An 18217-nucleotide genomic window follows, 5' to 3' on the forward strand; every position below is an offset into this window, starting at 1 on the left:
CTCCCTCTGCACTAAAGGTAAATCCAAACTTCTCGGCACAGTGTTCCAGGGCTTTTCAGGGTCCAGACTATCCTTGCCAACCTTCCAGCCATCTTCTGGTGCTCCCACGGCCCCCCCTCCCCCAGGTCTCCTATCATCTTTCACGGAGTCCCTCTGTCTCAGAGGCCTCTCCTCCACGCCTCTTGGTGAACTCTTATACATCCTTCAAGACCGAACTTAAAAGTTACCTTGTCTGGATCTCCCTCTGGCAGAACGTGACGCTCCCTTATAGCATTTGCCTTATAGCATTTCTCACAGTGTTGGACCTGATGCACCCATGTGTCTCCCCTCTCCCGGACTTGGTCATCATTTGGGGGGAAGAATGTAGAGGCGGACAGATATGTGTGAATTTTTGCAGGGTGCATGAATTTCAGACATCGTTCATTCAAAAAACATAAATGAGGCCTAACTTGGAACGAGGCACCATTCTAGGCACCAGGGGTAGAGCAGCAAACAAAATAAAGCACTGCCTCCTGCGTGCAACACTGTGCCCATAACTGTGACGTGTGTGTGTGTGTGTGTGTGCGTGTGCGCACATGTGCAGTTGCACTGTGCTTGCTGTGGACCTGTGCTATTTGTGGCTCCTGGACACACAGTGCATTGGATTCTGACCCCATGTCACCTGCTCATAAAGAGCATCTTAGAAGTTCATTGAGACAACAGGCTACATCTGCCTGCCCAACCCGCCCCCCTCTCTCAGAGCCACTGAGTAGGCCGGATTTTGCTTCATTTTTATTTTTTAATGTTTATTTATTTTTGAGAGAGAGATGGAGAGAGGGGGAGAGGCAGAGACAGACACACACACACAAAGAATCTGAAGTAGGCTCCAGACTGTCAGCACAGAGCCCGATGCAGGGCTCGAACTCATGAACCATGAGATCATGGCCTGAGCCGAAGTCAGATGTTTAACCGACTGAGCCACCCAGGCGCCCCTGGGTTTTGCCTTTTTAACCCAAAGACAGCATTCGTCCACATGAGGTTTTCTCTGGTATGTCTGTCTCCCCCTCCTTTCTCTGCCTCCCCTACATCTTGGGGAGAAAAGGCATAGGAATAAGGACAAGGGGAGGAAGTCACTTTTTGTGAGTGCCCACCCTGTGCCAGGCCTGTGGGCGAGCTCAGTTCACACGCATCAGCGGTCTTCCTAAAGAGAGCTTCCTCGGTGCCAGAACTGTTCCAGCACCATGCCTCGATTAGCGGGTCAATCAGCGCACCAACCCTACCAGGTAGGTGATATTACTGTCCTACTATGCAGATAAGACTGAAGCATCACATAGAGAGGAAGAGGCAGAAATAGGATTCGAGCCACGCACCCTGTACTCAGTCACCGCACTGCATCGTGCTCACTGTCTCCACAGGACACTTTTCGTGGGCAAAAAAAAAAAGTCTCACTGTACTTTGAAGAATAGGTTGTATGAGAGGTTTGGGCGCCTGGATGGCTCAGTTGGTTAAGTGTCCGGCTTCAGATCAGGTCATGACCTCATGATCCATGAGTTTGGCCCCACACTGGGCTCTGTGCTGACAGCTCAGAGCCTGGAGCCTGCTTCAGATTCTGTGTCTCCCTCTCTCTCTGCTGCACTCTGTCTCTTTCTCAAAAATAAATAAAGATTTTTTAAATTTTTTAAAATAAAAAATAAATTAAAGTACCAGAAGTAAGAATCAAATCCAGAGGGTGTCAGATTCCAGATGCAGGCGTGTATGGGCTCCAGATGCAGGAGTGTGAGGCCCAGAGATGCGCATGGGCTCACTCTTTGTCTCACAATTAATAAATAAACTTTAAAACAAAATAGTAAAACAAGAGTTGGTGGAAAGGCTATTGCATGTCGGGTTGGGGCTTGAGGGGGCTCTGTGTGTGTGTGTGTGTGTGTGTGTGTGTGTGTGTTGGGGAGGGGGTGGCTCTCTGCACAATCCCTCGTGCACCCAGGGTAGCAGCACAATGACTAAACTGGATTCCAGCAGGCACAGGATGATGGGGAAGGGGAGACTGGGCCCAGAAACCTGTTCCATGGCCTCTTGGCAGTCATGAGAGGCTGTGCAGCTGGTACTGGTCTTATCAGCTGGTAATCAAGGCCAAGTTGGGAGTTTCTGGGTTTCAGGGGCTGGTCTGCTTTATGTCCTGCTCACAGGTCCCTAAAAATGTCTATTGGTGTGGATTGATTGGTTTATTATGTGGAAAAGGCTCAGTTAAGATCCACTATTCCAATACAGTCATGATGATGTGGAAGTTCAAGGCCGTGGAAGCCCAGAGATGAGGCCCTAGGCCACCTGGAACGACATAGTTGGGGAAGGCTTCTTGGAGGAGTACCAGGTGGTGAGAAAAGTGAGGGAAGGGCATCCAAGGGTGCGCAAGGGATAGGGCAATAATTTGGGCTGGAGACAGCGTTTCTGAAGGTAACCGGAGCCATAAGGGTCGAGGCCCAAGAAACAGCATGGGGCATTCCTGGAGAAGGATGAGAAGGCAGGACGACCTCAGCTACTCGCTCACAAGGCCAAGGATGAGCCGACAAGCCAAGGAGTAGAGTGAACCTGTGGCTCTCCCCTAAGAGGATGCCAGGATTCTGGGCTCAGCGCCCCCGGGAAGAGTGAACCATGAGTCCTTAAGTTTCTGGGCTCCTCAGAGGCAGTCTGGGGAGGCTGGGGCCCAGCCAATGGCAGCGCCAGGCACAGCTCCGCCTCCTCCTAGGCCAGAGGCACACCCGGCTGCCTGCGGAGTGTGCAGGCTCCCTCCCAGGAAGGCTCCATCCCAGCAAGGCGCTGCCCCAAACACTCTTCCTGGTTCTGACATGAGTTCCAGCTGCCTCCGACTGCCAGCTGCCAGGAGCCTTGAGGAGTAGCCACTCGGGTAAGGTCACCTGTGTCCAGATGGACCCTCAGCATACCTGGCAGAGGGAGACGTCTCTGGTGGAGGGGCAAGCGAGGCAGCCTGGACATATGGGCCACCCTGGGTTCTGGTGGGAGAGGAACAGAGGGCTCCTCCCTCCTCTGCTCTAGGTTCTTTCTGCTCTTCCCCATCCCCGAGCAAAGCAGGAGCCAGCGACTGAGTGGGCGAGGGGCTCCCAGGGGTGCCAGAGGCTGAGCAAGCGAAGCGGCTCTGCCTCGGCTTGCAAAGCCTCACCCCACCACACCCTGGGTGGGCTGGGCCCAGAGCCTCTGGAGACTGAGGCTGGAGCCTCCTCGGCTGTACCCTGTCAGGCCGCCAGGAGATCCTCCCACTTTAGGCAGGACTGAGCAAAGATAAGTTGATGATTCACAACCAAGTGGTAAGTGGTTTCAACTGAAGAGCTGAGAGACAGGGTGGGAGCAGAGACACCTCTAGCCTCCCTTACCTGGCATCCACCTGGTGGAGGAGAGGGTGGGCACAGACCAGATGGGCAGGCAGCTTCCTGCAACTTAAGGAAAGGGGTCCAGGACCCCAGGTTGTGATTCAAGTCCCAGCTCTGCTGCTTCCGGGGCATAAATATGAGCAGATTAATTAACCTCTCTGTGCTCCACTTTACTCATCTGTAAAATGGGAATAAAAAGATAGCATACCCTTTCATACTATATTGGCTCATGCAAAGTGCTCAGCACAGTGCCTGGTGTTGTGTAAACACCCAATAAAAGTTGCCTCTTATCACAACCCTGTTCTCTAGTGGATCCCACAGGCGGTCAAGACAGGGGAATGACCAGTGCTGGAAAGGGCACCAGGAACCCCTTAGAGCAAGAGGCTGTGCCATTTCCGTGAGGCCCTTGGGAATCCCAGCAGGTGAGACCACAGGGCATGGGTGTCAGGGAACCACCCCCAGCCCAGGAACCAGGCCGAAGAATTCCAAGAGAGCAGGCGGGCACCCCGCACTACGGATGGCAGTCAGAGTCCCTAAATGGAGTTAAATCTGCTGCCTGTGGGTTTATCACTCCAAACTCACAGTGAAACCGACCAGAGAAGAATTTCCCATTTTGCCATCTTAATAAGACTGTTCCATACGGTGATTTAAAAAAAAAAAAAAAGTTTCTGTGGTCAAAGGAGTTTGGGCAATGCTACATATTTCGTCCCCCTTTTGGAGATTCACAGCATAAATGTATTAGCATGGTCAAGTGAAGGGACCTATTTAACTCTGCTGAACCTGAGTCTGCCTACCTTTCCTGAACACAGAATCCTTCTCTCCCACTACTCTTGTTGCCAAACTATGGGCAGGGTTCCATGGAAACCCAGTTTGGGAATCCAAAGTACAGAATACCAGGCTACTCTAGGAAGGCTATTGGATAAAGAGAACCATTGTCTCCTACTTGATCTTTCAGCCGGGTTGCCATTGGCCTTGCTTCAAGTGAGTTGCATTCGAGCAAGACATTGCCTGGATATTTGTTGAGTGTCAGACCAGATGGCAGTTTGGGGACAAGGCTCCAGCAGCTTCTCTGGCCCAGTCCCCCAAGCCAAGGAAAGGGCAAAGGGCAGGTTCCCCTTAGGAGAGGCTAAGAGGAGAGAGCAGTGCTCAAAAGGAGAGAAGTCTTCCTGAAGCTCAGGCCCCTGAGGAGGAGGGCCAGGGCTGGGACAGAGCAAGAAGGCAGAGTGTCTCCCCTACTTAAGCCTTCACTCTGCAGGGAGGAAGGAGTGACTCCCCGGACGTACCTTCACACACTTTTATGGATAGGAGTTGGGTTCTGGATTTAATTAGCTGGGCTCAAATCCCAGCTCTGCACCTAATAATTGTGCAGTCTGTACAACCTCTAAACCTCAGTTTCCTTCATCTATAAAATGGGGGCAATAACAGAACCTAGCTCCTCTGTGGCTATGGGAATTAAATATGGATGATATATAGTATTTCTATAAGGTGCTCAGAGTGGGTATTTTAAAAATGTGGGGAACTATTATCATTTCCCAGGAGTAGCAGCCGACGCCTGGGTCCGCTATGAACTGGGGGGTCTTCGAGGGGCTCCTGAGCGGGGTCAACAAGTACTCCACAGCCTTTGGGCGAATCTGGCTGTCTCTGGTCTTCATCTTCCGCGTGTTGGTGTACCTGGTAACGGCCGAGCGAGTGTGGAGTGACGATCACAAGGATTTTGACTGCAACACCAAGCAGCCAGGCTGCTCCAATGTCTGCTTTGATGAGTTCTTCCCCGTGTCCCATGTGCGCCTCTGGGCCCTGCAGCTCATCCTGGTCACCTGCCCCTCGCTGCTCGTGGTCATGCACGTGGCCTACCGGGAGGCTCGGGAGAAGAAGCACCGAGAGACAGTGGGGGAGGATGGTGGGCGCCTCTACCTGAACCCCGGCAAGAAGCGGGGTGGGCTCTGGTGGACGTACGTCTGCAGCCTGGTGTTCAAGGCCGGCGTGGATACTGCCTTCCTCTATGTGTTCCACTCATTCTACCCCAAATATACCCTCCCCCGTGTGGTTAAGTGCCACGCAGCTCCGTGTCCCAATACGGTGGATTGCTTCATCTCCAAGCCCTCGGAGAAGAACATCTTCACTCTCTTCATGGTGGTCACGGCCGCCATTTGCATCCTACTCAACCTCGTGGAGCTGGCCTACCTGGTGAGCAAGAGGTGCCGTGAGGGTCTGGCAGCCAGGAAAGCCAGGGCCACAGGTGGGGGCCATCGCCCGGACTGTCCCATCTCTTCCTATAAGGAAGACGACCTCCTCTCGGGCGACCTCATCTATCTGGGCTCGGACTCTCACCCCCCTCTCTTACCAGACAGCCCACGAGACCATGTGAAGAAGACCATGCTGTGAGAGCCGCCTGGTCAAGCCTGGTTGGAAAGGGCCCGGCATCTCCCATGGGTACAGCTTTGGGGGTGGGGGAGCAGAGCTGCAAGCTGGGGCAGGCAGGAGGGGGTATCCTGCACCTGTCTCCACTGTGGCACCTCAGATAGGTTACCCCTCCACACTGCACCTTAGTTTCCTTCTGTGTAAATTGGAGGTGAAGCCCCTCACTGGGCTGTTGCTGTGAGGAGGGGTTTATCTAGAGAATGGATGTGCCAGTGCCATCTGGGGGGGGGGGCATCCACGGTCCAGGCTTAATAAAAGTCAACTCATCCACTTGATTCAAGCTGTACTTCATTCCTTCATCCTTTGCAAACCTCTCGGGTCACTGGGTCAACCTCTCTTGCCCCTGCAAAGGCTGGACTTGAACCAGCCAGGTGAGGGGCCATCCCCTCACCCAGAAAAAGGTCCCCAGTGCTCCTGGGGGTCATGCCACCTGCTCAAGCTCAAGACAAGCCTTTCTCTTCAGTTGCAAATGTAGGCCCAAGGGCTATCTGCAAACATAATGGGCTTAGCATGTGGGGACGTGTGTATTGCAATGGAAAGTTCGTGAACTTTTGAGTCAGAACACTTCCGTTCGAACCCATGTTCCACCAGGACTCTAAAAGTGACTTCAGCTCCTCTCCAAAGTGGGTTAATAACATGGAGGCTGGAGGGGATGGGGCTGTTGGATGAGCTCATGGCTGTGGATGGGGTAAGCCAGCTGTAAAAGGCCACATAAATGTTAATCACTGGTATTAGGAAGTGCTCAATAAATGCTTGTGGGAAATGAAGCAGAGGAGCCCCTCCCTGGCTGCACATTAACCCTCACTCTCCCAGCCGCCAGGACGCAGCCCCAAGGCCCCTCTGCAGCCCCCGCTGGGGACGGCCCTGACGTCCCTGCAGGCCTTCGCCAGGGACCCAGGTCTGTGGGCACAGACGGACAGCAAGGCTATGCCTGGCCCCGTGCCCACTGGGACATCTCACGCTGCCGGCCTGCATTCCTTGTCTCCACCAGGGCAGCTGTGTCCTTGTCTGAGGAACCCAAATCCGTCCCTCCCAACCTCACACAGCACACCAGCAGCCCATGCTCCAGTCCCCGGAGATGCCAGGGTGCAGAGGGATCTTGGGTTGAATCGAGGTTGCCTCTCTCCACATACACCAGCTGCTGAGGACCCCAGAGCCGTGCTTTCGAAGAAAGGACCGGAGAGAGACCTGGGGACAGAGGGACCAGGGGCAATAAGGTAACGGGAAGGAACCAGGAGGCCGGCGTGGGGGCTGACCTGGGCCCTGACATGAGAATGCCAGGCTCCTGCACTGCCTCCCTGCCCCCCTGCAGTTTCGCCTACATACCTGCCAGCCCGGGAAGCCAGACCCAGCCATGCCCATCCAGGCTGCAGAGAAGGCGTGGGCCAGGGGAGAAGAGCTCAGAATATGTGCCCGGGGAAGTCCGCCCGCCTGCCCACCCGCTCACTCTCCCTTGGCTCATTGGCTCAGAAAGCTCCACCCAGCAGAGGAGTGAGGAACAAAAGCTGCCTCCGGGAGGCCCTCGGGCACACAGGCAAGCCCAGGGACCAGAGAGTGGCTGCCAGACCCAAGAAAGGTAATGACCCAGTCGGGCAGGAGATGGGGCTGGGAGCAGGGAGCAGGTGGGCTGAGGATGCCCAGGAACTCGGGCTGCAGGCCGGGCTCTCGGGAGGAGCAGAGGGGACAGAGGAAAACCTCCAGGGAAGGCCCAAGGAGGGGAGGGGACGCCCTGCCATACCACAGGGAGGACCGAGGACCAGAGAAGAGACAAGGAAGAGGAGGGGCCAGGAAGAGAGAGTTTCTGCTCAGTTCAGCAAACGTCTATCATGTGTTCACTAGGCCAGGCCTGGTGCTGAGTCCCGGGGGAACAGATGATCGAGACGTAGAGGCTGCCCTCCAGACACTGACAGTGTGGCACGGGAGACAGGTAAACAGACGACTTGAGTACCAGTGATCCATTCTGCCATGAGAGATAGAGGAGGGTATTCAGAAAATGTCCCAGGATCACAAGCTCTGAAGATGCTGAGGTCCGGGTCAGGAACAGGGCAGGGGAAGGGCGGGAGCGGGAACCTGATGCCTCTCCAGATAAGGGGGTATGGAGGACGGAGTACATAGGACAGGGGCCTCCCCGGGAATAATGGGAGACCCGGCTGACAAACAGAGAAGGCAGGTGTCCCTGAGAAAAAATAAGAGGTCAGGGGAGGACCGAGCCAAAATCCTGCCTTTGTTTCCCAGTCCCTCCCTAAAGCCCAAATGGTTGGAATTCCAGAGGAACCCACTGTGGTCAGCCCTTGAGGCCGCACACCGGTGCAGGGGAGGGGAGGTGCATGGTGCCAAACCGCCACAGTTCCAAAGAGCCTGCTTAGTGTGGGAGGAAATGTCAGAGCTGGGGATGTCCTGGGCCTCTCAGTGAGGACAGATATCACTCAGGCGTCTGTCAAAGAGGCCAGTTTGAGCACACCCAGCACAGGGCCTGGCTCATGGTGGTGCTCAGTACAAGCTGGAGGATAAGGATGCACATCCCTTCCCCCTTCCCCCTGCCCCTATCGAGCCCCGGCAACTGTCAGGAGGGCAAATCATCCAACTTGCACCTTCTTGGTTCTGTAGAAGTCATGAAATCTGCAGGCCTGAAATGTAGGGTCGAGGAAGTTGGTAGGCACATCCATGGAGGATGATTATCTTTCACGTTTATCCATTGCCCTATAGAATAAAATATCCCCTGGTTTTGGAGCTGGAAGATGGGAGTTCAAGACCAGCTCCACCACTTCCAGCAGAGGGAGGCCTTGGGTAGCGGTTCTCTGGGCCTTAGCTTACCCACTGCCTCCCCACCCCCATGAAATGGGGATAATGGCCATCCCTACCCCACCAAGTCACTGCAGGCGAGGACATGATGACACAGTGGCTCTGAAAGGGCTTTGCCAATTGCTCCTTTAATAAAGGGCACCCATTTCTAGGCTCTCCCAGGCCTCGTGGCCCCCACACCCGGAGTGGGCACTCGCAGGTGTAGACCGTCCACGTGAGGAAGCCAGGACAAGGTCGGCATGAACTGGGCGTCCCTGCAGGGCCTCCTGAGTGGGGTCAACAAGTACTCCACGGCGCTGGGCCGCATCTGGCTGTCAGTAGTGTTCATCTTCCGCGTGCTGGTGTATGTGGTGGCCGCGGAGGAGGTGTGGGACGATGAGCAGAAGGACTTCGTCTGCAACACCAAGCAGCCCGGCTGCCCCAACGTCTGCTACGACGAGTTCTTCCCTGTGTCCCACGTGCGCCTCTGGGCCCTGCAGCTCATCCTGGTCACCTGCCCCTCACTGCTCGTGGTCATGCACGTGGCCTACCGCCAGGAGCGGGAGCGGAAGCACCGCCTGAAGCACGGCCCCAATGCCCCGTCCCTGTACGACAACCCCAGCAAGAAGCGGGGCGGGCTCTGGTGGACGTACTTGCTGAGTCTCATTTTCAAGGCTGCCGTCGACTCTGCCTTCCTCTACATCTTCCACCGCCTCTACCAGGACTACGACATGCCGCGGGTGGTGGCTTGCTCTGAGTCCCCTTGCCCCCACACGGTGGACTGCTACATCTCCCGACCCACAGAGAAGAAGGTCTTCACCTACTTCATGGTGGCCACAGCTGTGATCTGCATCCTGCTCAACCTCAGTGAGGTCGTCTACCTGGTGGGCAAGCGGTGCCTGGAGACCTTCAGCCCAAAGCGCCGGCGGTCTCCGCGCCGGGATCACCTGCTCGACACATGCCCCCCCTATGTCCTCTCCCAGAGAGAGCACCCCCAAGATGGGAACTCTGTCCTAATGAAGGCTGGGTCGGCCACGATGGATGCAGGTGGGTTTCCATAACCTGTGAGGTTGGCACCTGGGACCACCAAGTCCGTGGTCCGTTCCCTGAGGCCACAGCAGGGCAGTGGCCTCTTTTCTGCAGCAGGGCAGGTGAGGAAGACAGTTGTGGGGCTCAGGAAGCACCCCACAGGCCAGTGCTGGAGAGCAGTATGGTCTCTGGGTCCTGAGCCCCAGGGAGGGAGGTTGGCGGCTGGTGGGGATTTTGTATATGGCAATGGGGTATGTCAAAACCCTTAATAAATGTGATTTTCCCAGTATTTTGTAGACCAGGTGGGAAGCGGCGGGTAGAAGCATCTGGGGGGTTCGCCATGGACCTCAAAGAGGAGCCACGACCACTCAGTGGGTGCCTGATCCCCGGAACCTCAGATCCAAGCTCATCCACCGCACAGACACACACCACCACACCACACACACTCACACACGCACCACACACCAAACGCCACACACACGCACACAGAGTGCGCCCCAAGGACGTGGTGGGAATGCCGAGAGGTGGCTCCAGGGGTCTCTGGACTCTGCAACCAACTGGCCGAGGCAGGAGGAACAGGACCCCAGGATCCCCAAGATACCCCAGGATACCTGGGCCCAGCACAGGTCAGTTCTCAGCGGGAGTCCCTCCCGTGAACGTGCCTGGTTCAGGAGGCCTTCGCCCCTCCCCGCATTCCAGCCTCCATCACCCTGCCCATCACACTTCTCAGGGAGGAAGCCCCCCTGAGCGTGTCAGGGCAAAGCCTGGAGGGAGTGGAAGGTGCTAAGAGAGAACCCAGGATGGGGAGTCTCTGGGGATATCCCCACAGGCCAGGGACTTATTGAGGACATGGGAGCTACAGGGTCCCTCACAGAGTCTGAGGAACTCCCCCTCTCTTCACATTCCCTCATCCACCCACCCCGACTCGTGCCACTCAGACGCCGACCCCTCCCAAAATCACACCTCCAGGCTGGACCTGCCTCAGAGCCAGAGCCCCCCACCAACTGCCCATGGGGACAGCCCTCCGGGAGGCCTCCAGCCCTCCTCCAGTCAGCAGCTCCCGTGCTGACCGCACCTCCCCTCCTCACATGTCACTGACTCCCTCACCATGAATGGCACGCCAGCCACCCAGTTGTCCCAGCCGGGAGCTGGCCTGACACCCTCATGCCTTCCCCGTCTCCCAGCCTCCCACACCCCACAGGCCAGCCCACCCCACCAATTCCCACCCCAATGCCTCCTGAGTCTGCCCTTCCTCTCCCACCACCCTGACACCGTGGGGACAGAGTAGCCCTTGTATTACAAACGTGCCTGTGGTGTTCCTCCTGCCTTAAAAATTCTTCCACTACCACCACTCCCCTGCACTGCCCTCAAGCTGGTCCCTGCTGACCTCCCCAATGTCACCCCTGTTTCCTCTCTCCCTGTTCCCACCCATAATAATACCAAAGGGCTTATGGGTCCCCAACCAGACACATCACGCTGTGTCATGCCTCATGCCTTCACATGTGTGTTCCTTCTGCCTGGAATGCCCTTCCACCCGCTTCCTTGGACCCCAGGGTTCGAACCCTTAAACCTAGCTTTTGCCTCTGCCATTCTCCGCATCAGCCTGTGAGCCCTTCACGGGCAGGACACTGACTCACCCAGGTCGCCAGCTACCTTTAATAAACGTTTGGTAAATGAGTAAATGGGCTCCGAGCTGCTCGGCGGTAGGGACCTGTCTTGTTTATCTGAATCCTTTACCACGCCTCGCCCAGGGAGCACAGATAGGTGCCCTCTCATTTGTGTATAGGTTCCATTGTTGCTGCTGTTTTAACTAAATCTAGACTAAAGATTTCATTTACAGTTAAGGAAGCTGGCCTAGAGAGAGGAGGGGACCTTCCAAGCCCACCTAGATGGGCCGTGTCTCTAGTGGTCCACAGAGACCCAGCCTCTGTGCCCCACCCTCAATTATGGGACAAGATCAAAAGTCACTTCTTCTTAGGTCAGGGTCCCTGGAAACAGCCAACAGCAAGAACTTGTGTGCATGTAGAGGAAGTAGCAAGAGAAGCAGGTGAGGGAGGGGGCCAAACTGAGCTGCGTATGGGCTCAGGGAAACAGCTTTGGCCGGATCCCTGCGGGGTGAGGGGTCTTTGGATCATAAATCCCACTGATGAATTGTCCCCGCTGGAGGAAAGGGCATCAAGCTTTGGAGCTCCCATATCAGTCACTCAGTTGGTTTCAGGCAACCCCGTGGGCAGCAGGGCTGACAGGAAGGGGTAGGCGATTCCTATTCAATCAAGGTCAATTCTCCAGGGGCAGCTCTAGAAGTCACAAGTGCCCTATATTCACAGCAGCCGGGGAATGGGTGTCCCCCAGTAAAGGGGACATGGGTAGGGCACCAATACCATCCACTCAACTCCCACCCCCAGGAAATAAGGTGGCTCTACCTCTAATCCAGACCAGAGCTGTCGCCACCCAATCCCAGAAAGCAGGCTGACACTCCTAACCAGTTCAGAACCAGATGGCCCCACACTGCTCAGACCAATGAAGCCCCCACCAGTTATAACCATATCCATATCCCTCTGGGATTCCAAATTCCCCATCCCAGTTTCCACCAGCATATGGTGAGCACATTCTGGAACCTGACTACCCCTTGTGGCAGCCCTCTTTGTGAGTGCTTTTCCCGGAGATCCCAAGTCCTGAGCCTGTGAGCCAGATGGTGGTAGAACACCATGGAACTTGTGTCCTCAGTCCTACCCACACTCTCAAGCCCCCCCACCCCCCAGTCCTCACTACCACTCTCAGACCTTCCCATCTCCCCCTTCTTGAACTCTCTTCGCTTAGCTCAGGCCCCTGCCATCTGTCTCTTACGCCTTCTGTCCCACCCCTGTTGCTGCCACGTCATGGCTTCTCGCTCATTGAAGACTTGAGGACACAAGTCAGGGTCTTCAGGTATTCTCTCATGGCCCAGGGGTGCCGGAAACATCTGGGTGTCACTCTGTCCTTTTCATTCCATGACCTCGGTGTCTCTCATGACCTCCTCCTCTGTCCCATTTAGCTACCCACTCACAAGACCACACCCCAGACTTTGTCTTCACCCAGAACTGCTCCACCTCTAGAATCTCCCATTTGATTCGAGCCAACAAATACTTATTGTTCACTTTTATGTGACAAGCCCCATGCTAGGTGCTGAGGATCAGACACAGTCCCTAATCTCATGGAGTTTATATCCCATGAAGAGGACAGCTCTTAGCATCCTGGGGAGCACAGGGTGCTGGGGGGAGGCAGGCGGGAATCCAATATCCAGGGATCCAGGAAAAGCTTCCCTGAGACTTCTTGAGTTCACACCTAGAGAATGAAGAAGATTTTGCCAAGCAGAGCAAGGAGGGGGTGCCAGGTAGAGGGACAGCTTGAGAAAGGCATGGAGAGAAGAGCAAGGACAGGAAGACCAGGACAGGAAGTACCCCAGGAGGGCTGGAGCCAGGTACGGGGGCTGGTGGTAAGAGTCGGACCGGAGTAGTCAAGGGTTACATCATGCAGAGCTTTCATGGTAAAGCCCTGTTAAGGATTTCGGGCTTCATCATCAGGACAATCAGTAGTACTGGAGAGACTCAGCACAGAAGTGACACAATCTCATGTGCAGTGTCTCCAGTTAATGTGCAGAGGGGCCACGATAGGGCCACCTACTTGGAAACTGATGCAATAGTCTAAGTGACAAATAACAATGGCCTCAACAAGGGTGTGTGCACTGAGGATGTAAAGAAGTTGCTGGATTTAAGAAAGATTTACCAGATAGAATCAGACTGATTTGGTGATTTGAGTGGGTGTGCAGATTAGGGAGAGAGGAGCCAAAGTGACGCCCAGGTTTCTTCCCAGGGTGATGGTGCCATCTCCCCACTGGAGGAGCAGGTTTGAGGGACATACTGATAACTTCAGTTGCAGACACACTGAGTGGACAGACAAATAAGATATCCTGGTTATCCTCTTTTCCGGACCAGCTCAGCCCCTGGATCACCTTCTCCTCCTCTAATACTATGGGTATTACCATTTCTGATGGCCACATCTAACACCTCCCTCTCCATGCCTCAACTTCCTTGTTTCCTTCCATCTTTATTCACCCACATGTCTTGTCTATACCAAGGGCACCTCATCTCCTACCCATCTAGCTTATCCACTCTGCTTCCCGCTCCAGCACTCCCTCTGCTGCATCTATTGACCCTCCACTCTCACCACCCATCAGCCCCTTGATGTTCTCCCTTCCCTCTTTTCCCAGCTTAGACTCCATGGGTGCCTGTAGACGTGCCTCCTCTCCCTTGCCATTGCCTGCTGCTATAGTCACTCACCAGGCAAGACAAACTCCAGTTAAAACCAGCTCTCCATGTGGCACCCATTCCAGAGCATCTGGAGAATAACACAACTGGACTGACTGATTTTGGTGGAAACTTCTGAGTGCAAAGCTCTGGTGGGCACTCAGCACCTCTAGTAAATTCTACATTTTTCTAAAACTTTGACCCTAGTCTCTGAGATGACTATATCATACCTTCTCCTCTTGCCCCCATTCGCCTAAATCTCCTCAGCTGACAGGCAGACACTATGAGCCCATTCACTCTGCCTTCTCCCCTCCGACACAGATGAGTGCCCATTCTCTTGGCACCCCCTCCTCTTGGACACTGGACCCCTCACCTCTCACCCCATCTGGACTGAGCTCTACAGCTGTTGCCTCACAATTCTGTTAAATATGCTATAGCATTGTCCTCTCTCCTTCTGTCATTCCCTCTTGACACCACATCCTTCTCCCGCTACCACCCCCTTTGCAAAAAACAAAACTCTCTAAAGGTGGTCTACACTTGTGTCTCCACCTCCTCATCACATATACCTATTCTAGTCAGGACTGTTCTTCTCAAGTCACCAATGGCCCACAAGCTGTCAAATCCAGTGGACGGTTCTTCATTCTCATCTTACTCCCCCAGAAACACATGGCCACTGAGAGCTCCCTCCTCAAACACCATCTTCCCTTGGCTTCCAGGCAGCATCCTGTCCTGGCTTTCCTCCCACCATGTTGGGGGGCCCTCCCTAATCTCCACCAATGCCTCTTCTTCCTCTTGCTGGTCTCTAAATGCAGGGTGCCCTAGGGCTCAGTTCTGTACCCTCTTTTCCCCTCTGTGATCTTGTCTAGTACCATCTATAAAACCATCTATAAACCGATGGCTCCCACATTTATATGTTCAGACCTAACCACTCCCACGAGTGTTGGACTCAGATATCCAATATTTCCTTTCAGTCATCCAAAACAGAACTCCTGATCCTCCTAATGTACGTTCTCTCCCAGTCTTCCCACCATGAGGAGATCCCCATCCACCCAGCTGCTGAGTTAAAAAACCTACATGCCTCTTTCTTCACAATTATATCCACACCATTAGCAAGTCACACTGGATATAATTCCAGGTTCAAAGTTCATTCCCTTCAGACCATCTCCAAGTGCTTCCATCCCAGGCCAAGCCACCTCACTGAATATCTGGATATCTGCAGCAGCTGGCCCCTGCCTCCTTTCTTGCTTCTCTGCTGTTCCTCTTGCACATGACAGCCCGAGAGATATTTCAGCCAAGACCAGTCAAGTCACCCCCTTGCTTAACACCCTCCAAGTGGCTTCCATAGTGGCCCATAAAAATGAAAATTAACCACTCTTGAGGCGCCTGGGTGGCTCAGTCAGTTGAGCATCTGACTTAGGTTCAGGTCATGATCTCATGGTTCATGAGCTTGAGACCCACATCAGGCTCTGTGCTGACAGTGCAGAACCTGCTTGCAATTCTCTCTGTCTCTCTCAAAATAAACAAATAAACTAAGAAAGAAAGAAAGAAAGAGAGGGGGAGGGAGGGAAGGAGGGAGGAAGGGAAGGAAGGAAGGAAGGAAGGAAGGAAGGAAGGAAGGAAGGAAGGAAGGAAGGAAGGAAGGAAGGGGGAAGAAAGAAAGATACCACACTCATTGATTGCCATGGCCAGCATGGTTAAGCCCTAGCTGCCTCTCCAAATTCACTTTCTTCGGCTCTCCCCTTTTCACACACCCACCCACCACTTGTCTTCTCCCGTCTCAGAGTCCTTGCACTGTCTTCTGCTGGCAACACTCTTTCCCCGCCCCACCCCCCTCCAACCAGAGCTTCACATGACTTGTCTTGTTTCATTCACTCTCAACTCAAGTGTCCTCTCCTCCAGGAGGCCACTTCTGACCTGCCTTCCTCAGATGAAGTACGCATGCCACACACAGCCACTCTCTACCACACGACCCCATTTTATCTTCTTCATGCATTTACTGGTACATGAAGTGTTATTGGTTTACATGTCCCACTAGAATGCACTCCTGAGAACAGGGACTCTGTCATGTCCACCTCTTTATACACCAGCATCTAGAATAATGCTTGACACATAGTAGGCGCTCAGTAAAAATGCACCCAGATGGAGGTGTCTAGTGGGCTGTTGGATGGCAGGACAGAAGGACTGGTCAGGAAATATCCATTTGGGAAGTGTCAGCAAAATTCCTGAATATAGGATAAGATTTTGCTCTGGCACACCTGGGTGGCACAGTTGGTTAAGTGTCCACCTCTTGATTTCAGCTCAGGCCATGATCTCAGAGGTTCATGAGATCGAGCCCCACACTGGGCTCTGCAGTGACAGCATGGAGCGTGCTTGTGTTTCTCTTTCTCTTTCTCTCTCCCTCTCTCTCTCTCTCTCTCTCTCTCTCTCTCTCAAAAATAAATAAATAAATAAACATTAAAAAAAAAGATTTTACTCCAAAATTATCCCCCAGGTAGGATTTGTTTTATATCCAAGTCCTTACCAAGTCTCTTACATTGTGGGGCATGCTCTCAATTACTGCATTTTGAACAACAGAATGCTCTTTGGGAGAAATTCATCATTAGCCTGAAATAACCCTAATCAATGAAGTCTTGGATATCCATGGAGGTCCTGGGTAGAATCAGAAAAAAAATGAAGGCAAAGACATTTCACACAGATTCAATCATTACTCCCAGTGGCATGACCTTACAATTGCAAGTATTGTCTTCCCAGGGAAGCCCTTTAAAAAAAAAAAAAAAAAAAACNTTAAGTTATGCAACCCAATATTATGCAACTAGGCTTTTGTGGAGAGAATAAAGTTCTCGGTATCATTCACAGGTTTAAAAAGCACTATTTCACAAATAACTTGGACAAAAATAAAGTTTGTATGTTTTGTAAAAGGCTAATGATAACAAACAAAACCCTAATGATTATTAACCCAGGTGTTACAGAAAAATGTTCAAAGTTTGAAGAAAATTGCTTCATAAACTATTCAGGGAAAAAAAAATAATAGGTTTACTACATTGTTCTACATAATGTGATTTATTTTATTTTATTTTATTTGTGTTTTTTATTTATTTCTGAGAGAGAGAGAGAGACAGTGTGAGCAGGGGAGGGTCAGAGAGAGAGGGAGACACAGAATCCGAAACAGGCTCCAGGCTCTGAGCTGGCTGTCAGCACAGAGCCCGAAGCGGAGCTCAAACCCACGAACCGTGAGATCATGACCTGAGCTAAAGTCGACGTTTAACCGACTGAACCACCCAGGCACCCCCTGCATAATGTGATTTTAAAAATAGGTTGCAAACTCTAGAGAATATTATGCTAAGCGAAATAAGTCAGTCAGAGAAAGACGAATACTATATATATATATATGATGTCACTCATATGTGGAACTTAAGAAACAAAACAAATGAACATAGTGGTAGGGGGGCAGGAAAAGAGAGACAAATCAAGAAACAGATTCTTAACTATAGAGAACAAATTGATGGTTACCAGAGGGGAGGGGGCCCGGGGTTGAGGGAAATAAGTGATGAGGATTAAGAAATGCACCTGTGATGAGCACCAGATATTGTATGAAAATGGTGAATCACTCGCCAGTCAGAGTGGCTAAAATGAGCAAATCAGAGAACTCTAGATGCTGGCGAGGATGTGGAGAAACGGGCACCCTCCTACACTGTTGGTGGGAATGTAAACTGGTACAGCCCCTCTGGAAAACGGTGTGGAGGTTCCTCAGGAAACTAACAATAGAACTCCCCTATGACCCAGCAATAGCACTGCTAGGAATTTACCCAAGGGCTACAGAAATGCTGAGGCATAGGAGCACGTGTACCCCAATGTTCATAGCAGCACTCTCCACAATAGCTAAAACATGGAAAGAGCCTAAGTGTCCATCAACAGATGAATGGATCAAGAAGATGTGGTTTATCTATACCATGGAATACTACATGGCAATGAGAAACAATGAAACCTGGCCATGTGTAGCAACATGGATGGACCTTGAGGGTGTTATGCTGAGCGAAATAAGTCAGGCAGAGAAGGACAAATATCATATGTTTGCACGTATAGGAGATTAGGAGGAACTTGACGGAGGAACAAGGGGGAGAAGAAGGGCGGAAATGGTGGGGGAAAGGGAGAGAGGCAAACCATGAGAGACTCTTGAATGCTGACAAAAACTGAGGACTGATGGATGGGGGGGAGGGGGTGATGGGCATGGAGGAGGGCACTTTGGGGATGAGCACTGAGTGTTATGTGGAAACTAATTTGACAATAAACTATTTGTAAAAAAAAAAAAGAAAGAAAGAAAAAGAAAAAAGAAAGTAGTGA

The 18217-nt window shown here is 52.7% G+C and overlaps 2 protein-coding genes across 2 annotated transcripts; both read left to right on the plus strand.

Annotated features, from left to right (window-relative positions):
- Nucleotides 1–2796: 2796 nt before the first annotated feature.
- GJB5 (gap junction protein beta 5) lies at nt 2797–5780 on the plus strand. The gene is made up of 2 exons (XM_077753167.1): nt 2797–2878; nt 4896–5780. The coding sequence occupies exon 2, from the start codon at nt 4923–4925 to the stop codon at nt 5742–5744; it is 822 nt and encodes a 273-aa protein (XP_077609293.1). The 5' UTR covers nt 2797–2878; nt 4896–4922; the 3' UTR covers nt 5745–5780.
- Nucleotides 5781–8821: 3041 nt separating this feature from the next.
- GJB4 (gap junction protein beta 4) lies at nt 8822–9622 on the plus strand. The gene has a single exon (XM_077753168.1). The coding sequence runs from the start codon at nt 8822–8824 to the stop codon at nt 9620–9622; it is 801 nt and encodes a 266-aa protein (XP_077609294.1).
- Nucleotides 9623–18217: the final 8595 nt, after the last annotated feature.

Source organism: Crocuta crocuta, unplaced genomic scaffold, assembly GCF_008692635.1.
Source record: "Crocuta crocuta isolate KB4526 unplaced genomic scaffold, BGI_CrCroc_1.0 scaffold303, whole genome shotgun sequence".
NCBI lineage: Eukaryota > Metazoa > Chordata > Mammalia > Carnivora > Hyaenidae > Crocuta > Crocuta crocuta.

Excerpts from the sequence above, each read along its gene's own strand:
- GJB4 (XM_077753168.1), top strand. The coding sequence starts at position 8,822 with ATGAACTGGGCGTCCCTGCAGGGCCTCCTGAGTGGGGTCAACAAGTAC.
- GJB5 (XM_077753167.1), top strand. The coding sequence starts at position 4,923 with ATGAACTGGGGGGTCTTCGAGGGGCTCCTGAGCGGGGTCAACAAGTAC.